General features: G+C 34.4%; 2 protein-coding genes across 2 annotated transcripts; one reads left to right on the top strand and one right to left on the bottom strand.

Annotated features, from left to right (window-relative positions):
• Positions 1-847: 847 nt before the first annotated feature.
• Positions 848-4,885, bottom strand: LOC117342212. Its single transcript, XM_033904267.1, has 2 exons — positions 4,587-4,885; positions 848-3,884 (listed from the first exon to the last, which is right to left on the bottom strand). Exons 1-2 carry the CDS (start codon positions 4,647-4,649, stop codon positions 1,065-1,067), a joined length of 2,883 nt encoding a protein of 960 aa, XP_033760158.1. The 5' UTR covers positions 4,650-4,885; the 3' UTR covers positions 848-1,064.
• Positions 4,886-5,039: 154 nt separating this feature from the next.
• On the top strand, positions 5,040-11,075 carry LOC117341795. The gene is made up of 6 exons (XM_033903658.1): positions 5,040-5,145; positions 5,739-6,311; positions 6,355-6,951; positions 7,472-7,674; positions 8,337-8,559; positions 9,033-11,075. The coding sequence occupies exons 1-6, from the start codon at positions 5,040-5,042 to the stop codon at positions 9,152-9,154; spliced, it is 1,824 nt and encodes a 607-aa protein (XP_033759549.1). The 3' UTR covers positions 9,155-11,075.
• The last annotated feature ends 3,696 nt before the right edge of the window (positions 11,076-14,771 follow it).

Genomic DNA, 14,771 nt, shown 5'->3' with positions numbered 1-14,771 from the left:
GCAACATGCTGGGATGAAGAGTTATCAATTCTGTTCAAATGAATGATCTTTTACCGACTTTCAATGTAACAAGTCAAAATTCGTGTTTTCTTTAAACAATTTCTTACTAACCAAGGGACCTAATATTGTTTCTTAGTATGCTGGTATTAAGGGCTGCCAAACTCTGTTTGCGAGAGGATGATGCATGGTCGGTCAGTAATAATGGTAGGTTTGTAAAGAACTTCGAATCCCCCCTCCCCCTTTTTTTTTTTTTTTTTTTTGAGGCCTGTGATTCTCGAAACGACCCTCATTATAATGTTGGCAATTGTTAAGTTGTCTTCAGAGATGCTGCATCTCCTAAAAAGACAATACTACAGGTACCATACGTAAAACATTATTCCGCCTTCTAAACGTTTTAGTTTCTAATTTTATCTTTTGAATTTAAAGTGGATAGATATATTTTATTGCATCACGAACAAATTGTTCATTTTCAGTCCTCTTATTGCGATGATTTCCAAACCGTCATTATTTTTGTTTTAATGGCGTTTGGTTTCCCGTTGAATATGACATATGTTTTACGAGTACAACAGAATAACGATATTTTCACTTTTCAGATCAATGGTCTTTCAATGGTACAAAAAAATGGTTTACTCACAGGTGAACCATTTAAATGCCATTGAAATACCATTGACTTTGTTTGACCATTATTTTCATCCATGCTCTAGAAAGAAAAGCTTTGGCTCAACCATTTCTGACCATTTTTTTGAGAAATGAAAAATAATGGCCACAGATCTAGACTTTCATATTCACCTGCACTGGAGAATTACTACCAGTATATATTTTGGATATATAAATTCTGAGTTCTACAGAATGATACTACCTTTTATTATTATAGTATAAAAGTACATTTGCATAATTAATGTAAACAATATGCAATGCAAATACATGCATGTCAATTGTCTTTACACAATAAAATAAATGTATAGAAGTAAAGTACTATATTTTTGAAGTTTCAACTTCAAATTCTGTAGAAGTTATACCCCTATACAACATTACATGTAAACTGGAATTATATGAACTTGATTCTAGTCACGGTCATACCTATTTGGAGGAGGACATACAAAGAAATCACCAGTTATTCCCACAAAATTGTTGATATTAGTTATGCACTTCAATGGGATGGCAATGCAACTTTTCCTAAATTCTATTTTCCAAACACTGCCAACAGACTTGACTTTTTTCATCGGTTCAACAAGTGCGAGGTTGATTTTATTACCGGTCTTATCATTTGACTCCATGAAATACACCACAGATCCAAATTTGTAGTCATTCTCATGAAAAAATGTTATAACATGCTGCTGTCTTTTTACAAGGTTTTTGTACAATTTCCCATATACATAAAACCCCTTCTTATACATATTGATATTATAATACTTTGAAACATTCCTAGTACACTGTACTCCATAATTAGAAATGGCAGCAAATTCATCATCACTTAGTTCCCCATTGAATAAATTCCCTACTCTGACTATACCATCTTCAATTTCATGTTTATGAATTCTTCTTGAAGCTATACTGTCAGATAACTCATGATACAGCTCAAAAACATAATCACAATCATCTATTCCCTTAAAGTATCTGTCATACATTATAGGAATGGCCTTTACAAGTCCAATAATATTTACGAGCTGGTTTTCAACACCTTGTGTACCGTGTACATGTTTGATTATGTACCCATTAAGGTCCTCAAAAATAAAACAATTGTTCACAAACAGAGGTCCTGTGTGCCTAACACAATCAACCAAATGAATCAATTGATGAAGATTCAGAGTCGTATACCTTGCTTCATACAACCTTTCAAAATTCTCTACAAAAAGAAGAAGAGCTCCCTCAGCAGTTGCAATGTCTACCGGGGATATGTTTTCCATGGACAACAAAAAGATTGCCCGAGCAAGTAAACAAAAGTGTACAAAGTATTCCTTTCTCAAGATTTTGCTCATCACTGGTATACCCCAATAAAGTAAAAAGTTACGAAATTCTGATGATTTCCAGTGAGCGATGTCATCTATCAGCCGTGGGACCCTGGTTACAAATAGTGTCGGACGAATTTCTGACAAGAATTTGTTAACAGTTTGTTTCGCATGATATACAGAGTACGGTTTACTCTTATTCGAGGCACCAAACCACAAGTTCATGAGTTGCTTGGTAGTTCCAAGGCAAATACCATGCATGTAGTCAATCACACAACTATATACTGCATTGAAATATGTCAGATACAGAAACCAGAAAGGTCCTTTATGTCCGTGAACTGTGAACTTTTTCACACCATTTTCCACATTGGTTTGAACCTTTGTCAAATCTTCAAGAATACTTTCCTTTGTTCTTGGAATTCCTTTTGGATTGCTACTATTGTATGGAAAAATATGAACTATTCCACCAGTATCAAGTTTAAGTGTTTCACCTTTATGTAAACAAAACCAGCAACTGAAATCCCCATTGTACTGATTTACATTGTATACCATAGCTCGGGCAGGCAAGTCACATGTACACGTAAGCAAGAAGCATTTACACAAGAATGAATTTCCATCACAGTCTTCAAATGTTTCCCCTTCAGTTTCCAAATGTTTCAATTCTGAATAAAGGGGTTGAAGAAAAGACCACATCTGAGGCTTTTTGGATGAAATCCAAACACCATAGAACACTGAATTCTGTCGATGTTTCCGTTTTGCGATGGGAAGTTCATTAATAAGCATGTACACAGGCCACATGCTTACATTTGAAGATTTGAACAGAGGGGCACCATCCGTATTTAGTGAAAATGACAAATTATTTTCTTCTTGCAGAATGCCGTTTTCGAAAAGATTTTTGTATAATTGTCCATCATACACATCTTTAAGATTACCATTTTTATTGTTCTTAATGTGTTGGAATCTGTGATTTCTAACGTCATTCACAAAGTCTTGAGTTTTCCATAGAGCCCTCAGTTGTGATATAAGCTTTAAATGTACAAAATATGCAACTCCTCCGGACTTTGTGAGATCCTTTCTGCACGATATACACACTTTGTCATTTTTCTCAACCTTTGAGTAACAGCTACTACAATAATAATGCAAGGTGGGAAACATGTCTTCTGTGAATTTCTTTATGAATTTTCTCAAGTGATACAAGCTACGGAATAAACTGTGTCCTTGTGGAAGCACAGCAGCGAATATTTTCAACATGTATGCTGCTGCTTCATCAGGTAACCGGAAACGAATCAAGAAACAACATATTAGAAGTACCAATAGCCCGAGACTGTACGGGGAGTCTGGAAATAACTTGCTTGATCCAGTTGATTCATCATTTGCAGGGTTTTTAGATTCTTCACTGTCTGTAAATATTTCTGTAATTTGCCGCAGGACCTCAACCCTTTCCTCAAGAATTACAGCCGTCTGTTCATCATTCACAAGATTTTCTTGGTTTCGCAGCTGATTATCATGTAACATTTGGTCTATCAAATCATCAATATCATCATCCAAATCTTTGTCCTCCATCTTGGAGAAAAAAGTATCCATAGCCTCATGTGTCAGAGAGTCTTGTACATCACTGTTAGCTCCTGCTGGTTTCTGAGGTGTGTTCTTGAGGACATTTTCATGTTCAACAAATATATTCTCATCCGTAACACGACATCGTTCATCATGATCATCAGCTGATGATATTTCATCATCATCATCATCATCATCATCTGTTTGTGTTAATTGTTTGTCATCAACGGTTGTAACACATCCCTGATTATCATCCTGTACTGTTTGTTCAGCTGACAGATGTGATGCAATTGGGGAAACAATGTTGATAGTTGACTGAAGTCTGTGGTCCTCTTTTACAACCAAGTTCATGCACTGAAAATCCTTGTCCTCATCAGACCCCTGAAATGATTATGAAACAAAAATGATAAGACTGTCTAATACAAAGTTGTTCCATTCCCTTTCTTGTTATTAATTTTACCAATACAGTGATTTAATTGCCAATTTTTTGTCACACATAATTCTTTCTTATTTTGCTTTATTTTCTTTGTGTTTCAAACTTTATGAATTTCCCCAACTTTTTTATGGACAGTTTCTTACAGCTTTTCCAGTTTGACCAGGTGCATAATAATTTAATTAATAGGCCTATTATGAAAAGAATATAACTTGGGATATTTATGTACCAAATTGTCTACGATTGTCAAAATCCTTCTAAAATCTAGTACCGAATTCAGGAAACAATTTTGAAAATAAAGTAGGAAATACAAAGAAATATAGCAAAAAACAAACCCCTAAAACGTTAAAGACTCAGCATGGCACTATGTACCGCTAATAATTAATTAATTAACCGCGTGTGTAAGCTTATGCTTTTCATACTATAAAAAAGTCTAAGAATTCCTACGCCTAACGATGCATTTCGGCACGAGCGAGTATGTACGCATTACGTCTAACATACGACGAAAAAATTGGTTAGAAAATCAAACTACATGAAGAAAATGCTTGATCAGGGGTAAGTTAAATGACGGATAGGAAAATATGACAATCTCAAAAACATTTGATGTTCTGAGTTAGATTCTAGCGCAGTGAACATGGGGGCGATCTTACCTTTTTAGAACCATAAGGTCCTCTCTTGCGTTTCTTACTAGTTGACGCGTACGGTTGATCCATTTTCTCCCTGCATACACTCTTCCTACCGTCGTAGTTTGGCTTGGTTTTACCATTCCATTATATTGGCAATGGGAATTACTTAGTTGACAATGCAACCACATGTATCCTGACTCAATCTTGATCGCCTCAGCGCTTGATGTGCATAGCATAAAAACAGGTTTCCGTGACTCTGTAGTTTCTTTTGGGAGGGAAATATTACAATGTATAAATTTTCTTTCAAAATAAATTAAACCTATTTAAAAAATGATAAAGAAATATAAATTGCGGTGCTATTAAAGCATTAAGGAAAAAAATAATTTCACAAAATTGACCACGATCGTGTCCGGTACTGTACTCAAGCATATCTGCTGCACTGATGCTGCGATTGCGCCAAAACCAAATTTGAGCAAGATGGCGACACAAGAAGATTACCTTGTTGTATACTTTACGGCAGATAGAGCTCTGCAAATTGTCAACCGCAAAAAACAAACTGTAAGATGCATAGACGAAGCAACAAGTACAGTCTCCGTAGATTATCCAACGGAGGAAATTAATGAAGACGGAACAGTATCGATAAGGGACGAACCGTATGAAGGCTCATGCAACTGTTTTCTCTGGAAGTAAGTTTAAAATAAAATCCATGCAGTATTTTACGATTAAGTAAGGTTCATTTCTCTTTGTTTAAATTTTATTTTAGACAATGTTATTACGTTAATCAATATTTTTTGGTTTCAATACTGAACATTAATATTAGGCGCCGTGTATTGATACATGTACGATCGCGATCGGGCACCTGTATAGGTCGCGATCGAGATAATCTACATTGATGATTGACGAGCCAAAATTGATGCAACTTTTGACTTTCTGTATTTCACGCATTTTCATATTTTTTCCCTTGAATTTTTGGCTTCATGTAAATTTGTATATGTAGAGTATATAAACTAATTGCCTATGGATGCACGACTGCTGTTATATATATCGAGCTCGAGCCATATTTTTTATATACTGTGCGAGTTATTGTGAATGTTTAAACCATTTAATGTATTCGTATCCATTTCCTTTTTTTAAGACTTCGAATTATTTATAAATGTTTTGATTTCTTTTCATCAGGTGCAACATCTGCTCGGGCATTTATGAATTTCACCAAGAGCGAAGGCATAAACCTGACAGATGAAGGAGTTGTTGAGACACTTTTGTCCCTGGCAAAGGAGAGAAAGCAATCAGGAAAAAGAGGAGCCGCGACCAAGCTTAAAAGACTACTGCAGGCAAGTGATGAAATACAGCACCATACATCACAGCCAGAACAAAAAAAGGACAGAAGTGATTCTATAGCAGGTGACCATGAATATGAAAAGAAAAGTGCTAAAAAAAAGAGGAAAACGTGTACACCCCTACCTGTTAAATCGAAAGAACCAAAATTACTAGACATCATAAAACTTAATGAAATGTCTGCATTTGCCAATGTAGCTAGTGAGCCCGAGTCAGAATCTGAAAAATCAAAGACACCACCCAAAGCCACAACTGTCAGCAGGACGGAAAGGACACCTTCAAAAGCAACACCTGTCGGCGGGACGAAAAAGACACCGTCCAAAGCCACTCCTGTAGGTGGGACCAAAAAGACACCGTCCAAAGCCACTCCTGTAGGTGGGACCAAAAAGACACCGTCCAAAGCCACTCCTGTAGGTGGGACCAAAAAGACACCGTCCAAAGCCATGCACTCCTGTAGGTGGGACCAAAAAGACACCGTCCAAAGTCACTCCTGTAGGTGGGACCAAAAAGACATTTACACCTCCCAAAGCTACACCTGTCGGCAGGACTGAAAAGACTCCTTCCAAAGCCACACCTGTCCGCGGGACCAAAAAGACTCCTTCCAAAGCCACACCTATCCGCGATACCCAAAAGACACCATCCATAAAAACAAGCCATACAAAAACTAGACTATTTGACACTTGCATTAGGCCAAGATCAGAAACATGCACATCAGAAGTTACTTCTGTAACAATTACAAATTCCAAGACTCCCTCCAAGAAAGCGTACTCAACAAAAAAGATAGAATTGGTTTTGGATAGTCAACAGGAAACATCACAAGCTGTGTTTTCTGGCCTTAGTGTTTTGAATGACCAGGACCACAATGGTTTCTCTTATTCAGAAATGCCATCAGTTCAATCGGCTTCTGGAAGTGAAAACCAGTACTATGGCTACAACGCCAATTATTCATGGGATAACCCGAAGGAATCACAAGAGGATGTACAGCATGAAATATCAAGTACCCCAGTGTATCCAGTGCACATGCCCATGTCCCAGCATTGTAATCCGATCACAGGTATGTGTTAAAAAAATATTTATAAAAAGTGTTTCGATATATATCTTAAAATCTAATTCATGCTTTTTATTGTATGTTTTTTTTATCCATCTGTCTGTACAGTACAATGGCTTGGAAGACTGAATAAATTCATCCAATTTTACAATATGTAACCTTGGTGGATTGTTGCCCTAGTCATATATATTGGATATCATTTTAAAATTCAAATTAAGGTAAATATTTGAAATTTGATTTTGCTTGTCCGGTGAGGCCTGGTATTTTTTCTTTGTTCATATAATTACTAGTTGGATTTTCAGCTATTTGATAATAACTCTAAACTCTGTCTGATAACTTAAAAGGGGTTGTATATTATACATATTGTATACAAATCCTTCTTGACATTGTCTTATATTCTTGATCATGATACTATTCAATTTGAGAATACTATTTAGATCACACAGTGATCGATACTTGTAAATAGGGATTTAACATATTAATTCTTGTTGAAAATTTCCTTTTTTTTCTCTTCATCCTTTAATAGATTACTTTAGAGAGTTGGACAACAACCAAAGAGTGACCTTGCTTGGGTTTCTGGAGCTACTGACATTGCAATTACGTCAACAGGGGGAATCTAATGGAAGAGAAATATTTGGGAACAACCAGCACTCCATGAACTCGCCAAATACTCAGGTTTTTGACAGGAATCCAAGATCATCTGTCAAATCTGCACAGAAAAGTGAAATGGTATGTACATATGCCTCATACTCATGCAGTACCTAGAAATATTTATCTTTCACATAAAATCTTCGTTAACAGTGTTAAATACTACAACTTGTTTTATCAGGTGGCCAGCAAGACCACATATACCAGATACAGTTTTCAGTCGATCCTTAACAATTTCTAGTAGTCCTTCCAAGACATCAGACAATTTTGTTAAAGTGGTAACAACAAAGACGTGTGGATTTGAATAATTTGCCAATTAAAAGTCAAGTCTTTTTACTTGCATGTACATATTTTCTCAGTTTGAAAGAAAAAGATTTAAAAATGAAAGAGAATTTCTTTCTTAGAAAAATATGTTATTGTTTAATTTACAACTTTGCCATGCTTTAGAACAACTTAAATTAGTAAGAATTATTGACCACCACTAGTATCAATCCCAGGTTAAGTAAAATGTACACATTAAATTTCTGTATTAATGGCTTTCATATTCTATGTAATTATTATAACAAATGTTTTTATTTGCTTGCAAATTATCAACACAACTGATAAAATGACTTTGTTTCAAGAAACTTGAAATACAAAAAAAATCTTTTTGTTGCAAAGTATCCAAAATATAGCTATATAAATACATTGTGTATTAAGTTTTAATGTGTACCCTAACCTATTTACTTTATTATATTTCCCAGAGACTCGTTCCCTTGATCATAGATCCAGATGACAAAGATCACTTTGCTGAAATTCTTGTGAATCCATCACAGTTAAGGGGCATAGAGAACAAGGCTGGATCCATGAAAAATCCAGCATTGTACCTGTTGAATAAAGTTCTGGACTTAGTATTTTCATTTGAAGAAATGGCCGCCAGCAAAGGTGTTAGTTCCCTCCCTATCAACAAGAGAGAGGCTATACAAGGTATGAGTAATGTCAGGAGTAAAAGAAAAAACAGTATATAGCTTTTTATAAAAGAAATTAACTTAAAATATGACAGATCTTTTTTGTTAATTGCAAGAAGCAGCTACGTAATTCAGTAATTTCACGAGTATGACAGAATATCGCAAAGTTCTGTCATACGAGTGAAATATATGTTATGTTCAACAGGAAGGCATTCAATTTTTATCCCCCGCTTTTGCTTAAAAGGAAGTTGGTGACATGGTCAAATGCCTAAAGGGCTAGGTCGCAGGTTTTGTTGGGACATTATTTGCAGGAGTTATGACCCCTTGATTAACGAAAAGAGACATTTTTTGCCGCAGTGACTCATGGTCCATTGATTAACGCAATTTGAGGCGAAAGCGAGGGATGTGAATTACAGCTTTAATACTTTGTAGTTTGATACCGACTTTAAAAGAATGGACATTAATGCCTTAATAATTGTACTATTCTTTCAGAATATCTCCATACAAGATGCAGTGCATTAAACTTTCAAGAACTATCCCAGAAGAAGTACATCACTGCTATCCAGAACAAGATTGGGAACCATAGGTTATCAAAACGAAAGAGTTGCAAGTAAGGGGAGCAGAGCAGAAAGGAAGAAAGAAGTCTGAGGGTGACGACAAACTATAAGTATTTGAGAAATTCGACAGAAATGTATCGCTTTGTGTCCCCAGATGTTGAAGAAGTAGTGTTGGGAATCAGTTGATATTTCAACATTGATGGACAAACATTTATAAATATTTTGATAATTTGCATTTATTTCATTCCTTCTAGCAGTTTCTACAATGAATTTAAGGATTAATCGGTTGGCATACTAGTACGTACATAATGCTTAACAAATGGGATTTTTCTTTGGACATTTTGTCTTATGTCTAGCTGCCGCTCACTCGCAGTTTCTTATCTTTCATTCATACCATTTCAGAGTTACAGTCTTCACCGATGAACAGTTATCATTAATATTTTATAATTAATTATGTCCCCCTAACAAAGTTGGGGGGCCATATTGTGTTTGTTTCATTTCTTATTAAATTCTTCTTTAGCTTTCTTCTATCTTTTCATGGTGAACTTGTCCGGCAGTTTCCTCCTAAACTATTGGACAGATCCTTATGAAACTTCACATGAGTATTGCTTGGGGGGCAGAAGGTGTGCAACGTGCATGTCTTGGAACAAAACTCAAAAATGGCTGCCATTTCGTGGCCTCTGATTGGTCGAAATTTAGATATTGTTTGATTTTGGTACAGATTGGTATATGGGATTGAGGGAAGCTGATCAGAATGGTACTACTTACAAAATTGTCTGAGGTTTCTGGTTTTTTTTTCCCCCAAATTTAGATATTGTTTGATTTCGGTGAAAACTCTTCCATTATCATTATTTACGACCGTTGGGGTAGTTTGGGGGACATTAATTTAACGGTTGTCCTTACAATTAGTACTTGTTATATTAAATAACATGATTGGTAGTAATTTAATCTAATACAGAACTGTCGTTCTCTTCTAGGTAGTACATGAAGTGAAAGTGAACCTCATAATCAATTAATAAGAATTGGTTGCCTTTCGATTAGATATCAAATATGATCGATCATCGGAACAACACTGTTAAACCATGTTGCAAAAATGTCCATCTTGTTAAATCGGTTCCTGTTATGTAATTGTCACTCTTGTAATTAACATTTAATACTGGTTTAGGACCACTATGCATTTAAGGAAACCTTTTTTTCTGTTATAAACATTATGTCTTTGGATTGTTCTTACCTGTAGAAATGGCATATTCCTTTGTATAAATTGTTTCTTTGTTCAAATTCATATAAGAAGAAAAACGCAACTCCGGAAATCCAAATTTTAAAAATTTATTCAAAGATTAAAATACAAAACATTATGATATTTATCCATGCAGAAATGTTTCATATCATGTAAAATTAAATTTTTGACAAAATAGAATGTCTGTAACAGGCCTAGGACGGACATGCATGTTGTACCATGGCCAGAAACTGTTGCAATGGTAACAAAAATGTGACTTTTTTTTCAGTTGTCCTGACTTATGATATTGGTCTAAGATAATTACCAAATATGAAAATCTAAAAAATATGTGCCATGCTTTCGTATTGATTTCTCTTTTTTTTTTAAACTGAAATTTAAGCTAGGCATTTCTGTAGAGTATCTCAAATACTTGAGTATGCCCAAAAAGGTGAAAGCTATTTTGAAAGAAACACATATTGTCACCAGTGATGTTTCTCTATGTACTTCTTTTTGGATACCAGAAATTAATAAAATAAACACATGCAAATGAAAAAGAAGCAATATTCTGAGGTTATCTTTATTTAAAGTTGGATATGTTTTCTCAATTATTAGCCCATCATCAGATTCATTGTGGGCTATTATTCAATTCACCTATCAATGTTAGTCACAATACAGCATAATGTAACAAAACCAAGAAGATTCAAGGGAAAAGATCTGCTTGACTGCTTAATGAATGGAGTGACTGATGGAGATCAAACAATGTCTGAGGGATAGTCCAGTAAAAAAATCTACCACCACCCTAGGACACCCAGGTCATATTTAGAGTTACCACCCTTCGAGTTTTATTAATAATTTTGATGAACACCGTAAATTGAACACTAGAAAACCACACCATGAATATAGAAGTGATTTGATTATTCTAGGTTCCTGGGTTCAGATACATGTAGATAGACGGAGTCTTGGAATGCCATTGAATTACCATTGTTTTTTTCTTAAAACCATTGATATACCATTGAAATTTATTTCCAAGACCATTGAAATGCCATTAAAATACCATTAAAATACCATTTAAATACCATTGAAAAACCATTGAAATACCATTGTTTCATGATACCTTATTTAGCAAACTAATTTAAATATTTCGGCTCATTTCAATGGCGTTTCAATGGTGTTCAAATGGTGTTTCAATGGTTCTTCATGAGAAGCATTGATCAACCTAAATAAATGGTATTTCAATGGCTTATCAATGGTTTTGAAGTAATGCTATTTCAATGGTATTTTAATGCCATTGCATTTTGCTAAGGGTGGCTGTTAATAGGATTTTAAACAAAATAAACCAAATGTTTTGTAACCTTTACAACACTCTTTTTTTGCCTTACAGGATGGAACATAGAACAGACAATAGACTCTCTTCTCCGCAAAGGTGGCTTTCGTGGACCTATAACAAACGAAGTGCGTAGGAATTTACGATTGACTCGATATAGGAGTGAAAAAATAATGGTAGCTTACGGGGACTATGTAGGCTCCAAACAAAATGGCCATGCATGATGATAGCAATGTACAGCAATGTACCTGGCAGCGATAGAGCACAACATAGGCGGACAACTACTCATTCACCATGGAATATATGTCGGAATATCTGATGATTTTAGTACAACTGTAATCATATGACTTGCGAATATATATATATGTTTATATTACAGACTTCAATATATCTCAGGTTTAAAGAGACAAGGCCCCAAAATTTTGAGATTCACTACAGGGACAAAAAAGATTCTAGTAGCCAATGTTATTAGTAAGGTTATTTTGAAGTAAGTCCTGAAAAAGTCATTCTTGACAGAAATTTTATATGCACAATTTTATAGTTACCAGAACAAGTTACATAGACTTGCTACCAGGTAATTACAACATTTTGGGATTCCTGGAAAAGGCCACATTTTATCTTCCTTTACAGAAGCCATTCCATTAAAAAAAATTCTTTCAACCCTGTGCATAATTAGGATTTGCGCAGCTACTAAAAACTCTTTTTAGGAATCACACAACTTCTAAAACAGGTCTTTTTTGGTGCCTGAACTATTTATTATTCTGCTGAAATTTCTTTGCATGACCATTTGGCTTCAACAAACAAGAATTTTACCTGGGTCTGTATACATTAGAGATTTTATAAATATTCGAATTAATATGATAGTATTTTGAAATATTGATTGTAATAATGTCAACAACAGTATAAACATGCATATATATGTGCTAGTTGCATATACATTTCATGTGTTTGCTTGGGTACAATTTCCAAGAGTATATATTTATGTATGATGAACATGTATAATTAAAAGCAATTATAAATCATTGGAAGAACTTTGATCTGGAAAAATATATCTTGTCAGTTGTCATCAGTGCTAAGAATTCATTTAATAGTCTATCAGTAAAGACCTTTCTTCTTTAGGCAACAAAATAGGCTGAAGATATTATGGCTACCAAAATGAATAGTGAATTAAAAACAAAACAATAAGATTGTAGGTCATTTTAAAGGTCCGATTGACCTGTATTGACCTTCCTTTATTATTTCTCATGGTCAATTTTGAAGTAAATTGACTGCTATTGTAGACATGCAGTATAGTCTAGTGTATTAGTAAAATTAGAAATATTTTAACTTTTCATGACTTATTGAGCTCTTTATAAAAATATCCATACTTTTTTAAGAAATCTGAAATCAGGAGTAAGCCCAACATTGTCAGAAAAAACATATGCATACCATCATTTGTTTTAAAGGAGGATTATATGCTCAATTTGTATCCATTTTTTTTATTCTGTGCACCAGAAGAATGGTTGTAGAGACTGAATAATTAAGCTTAACACTTGAGGACCCACCTCCATATTGGTCTCCCCTACCCCACCCTCCATTTTAAACCATTTGCAGCCTTTTTCTATTTGATACAACATCGGAGACGGTCTCAGGGAAACATAAACTATATTTGGCTGCTCTTGATCTATTTAGAACAGGCTTGTTGTGTATGTACGCATGTGTGTAAGTCACTTTTGTATCGGTATAGAATATAGTAATAGAAGTATTGTTCAAGAATATGTATAAAGGGTTTTGTATCTATCTTTTTAATATGTAACTATCCTTTGGTATAAGATAACTAGATTGATGTCATTCTTGAAATTTCATTCTTGAAATCATTATGCACCATTTTAAAATGAAAGCACATGCATGTATTTATAGGATAATAACCCTATAATGTTCAGTCATTGATTAATATGAAAGTTCTAAGTATTTGTCCAGAGCTTTTTCAAACATGATACCATAGTTTTTTTTCTGTTTTCCATGGAAGAATTTCAAACATTTGTTCTGATTAGAATGAAGATAAGAATGTTGAAAAAAATTAACTGGTCCTTTGGTGACCAATATTCAATAACATGATCACAGCTTCTGTTAGTCCCTTGGTTATACAAATGAAATTTTACAATTAAACTTGGTCCCTTAGTTATCTCAAGAGTATAATTTCTGGGGGTAAACTCTCTTTTGGTTCCTTAGTTCTGTCTAGGATGTTTTGTAGCTGCCTATTGGTTCCTGGATTTACCAATGATCTTGGATGTTACAAAGCTTGCTATTGGTCCCTTAGGTGTGTCTAGGATGCTATAAAGGTGCCTATTGGCTCTTTGTTTTCCCAGGAAATATCTAATTATATGTTATAAAGTTTCTTATTGGTCCTTTGGTTCTTCCAATGTTATGGGTTCTATAGGTTTTTCTTATAATAATCATGGAAATTTAAAATCTAATACATTAGGTTAGTAATACCATTGGTCAAAACATTTTAATAGATGATACCATTGGTCAAAACGTTTTTATTTTGTTGAGTGGTCATCTAGGCAGATAGACTGTAATAATTCTGAATTACCCTTTTATTTACTGGTTTGAACCATTTATTTCTTTTACTAATAATAATTAATCATGTTTTAAGTTTATTTTTTGATACATTACTACAAATAATTTAAGTATGTTACTTGTGTGTTAATCTGTTGTTGTTTTATGATACATTTGAAAAATGAAATATATGCATGGTTTTATGTGTGTTAGACTCCATCCCATTTTTGCTGATATATATTTTTTTGTGTTCTTGATAAAGATGTGAGAAGTTAATAAACATAGCAGTGTAAATGTTGCCACATATTTGCCAGAATGTTGATAGTATTATTAACATGTGAAGAGTATCGCTCATGTACATGATCGACAGGTATATACACACACATACAACACATGTTCCGCCTCGCATATCATGATTGAAAGACAAATTATATAAAACTGTCTGTGATGTGTGTCTGGTTTGTATACAAGGTGTCATCATGTTGAATTGCTGCCAGAATATTTGCTGTACATGCAAAGTTAGGAACATCAGTTTTCAATTCTACAATGTAATAACTGTAGTGATTTTAATGAAGTTTTATTTGTTTTGTAAC

Source organism: Pecten maximus, chromosome 14, assembly GCF_902652985.1.
Source record: "Pecten maximus chromosome 14, xPecMax1.1, whole genome shotgun sequence".
Classification (NCBI taxonomy): domain Eukaryota; kingdom Metazoa; phylum Mollusca; class Bivalvia; order Pectinida; family Pectinidae; genus Pecten; species Pecten maximus.
Note: the sequence above shows the minus strand (reverse complement) of the source record. Positions and strands in the feature narration are given on the sequence as shown.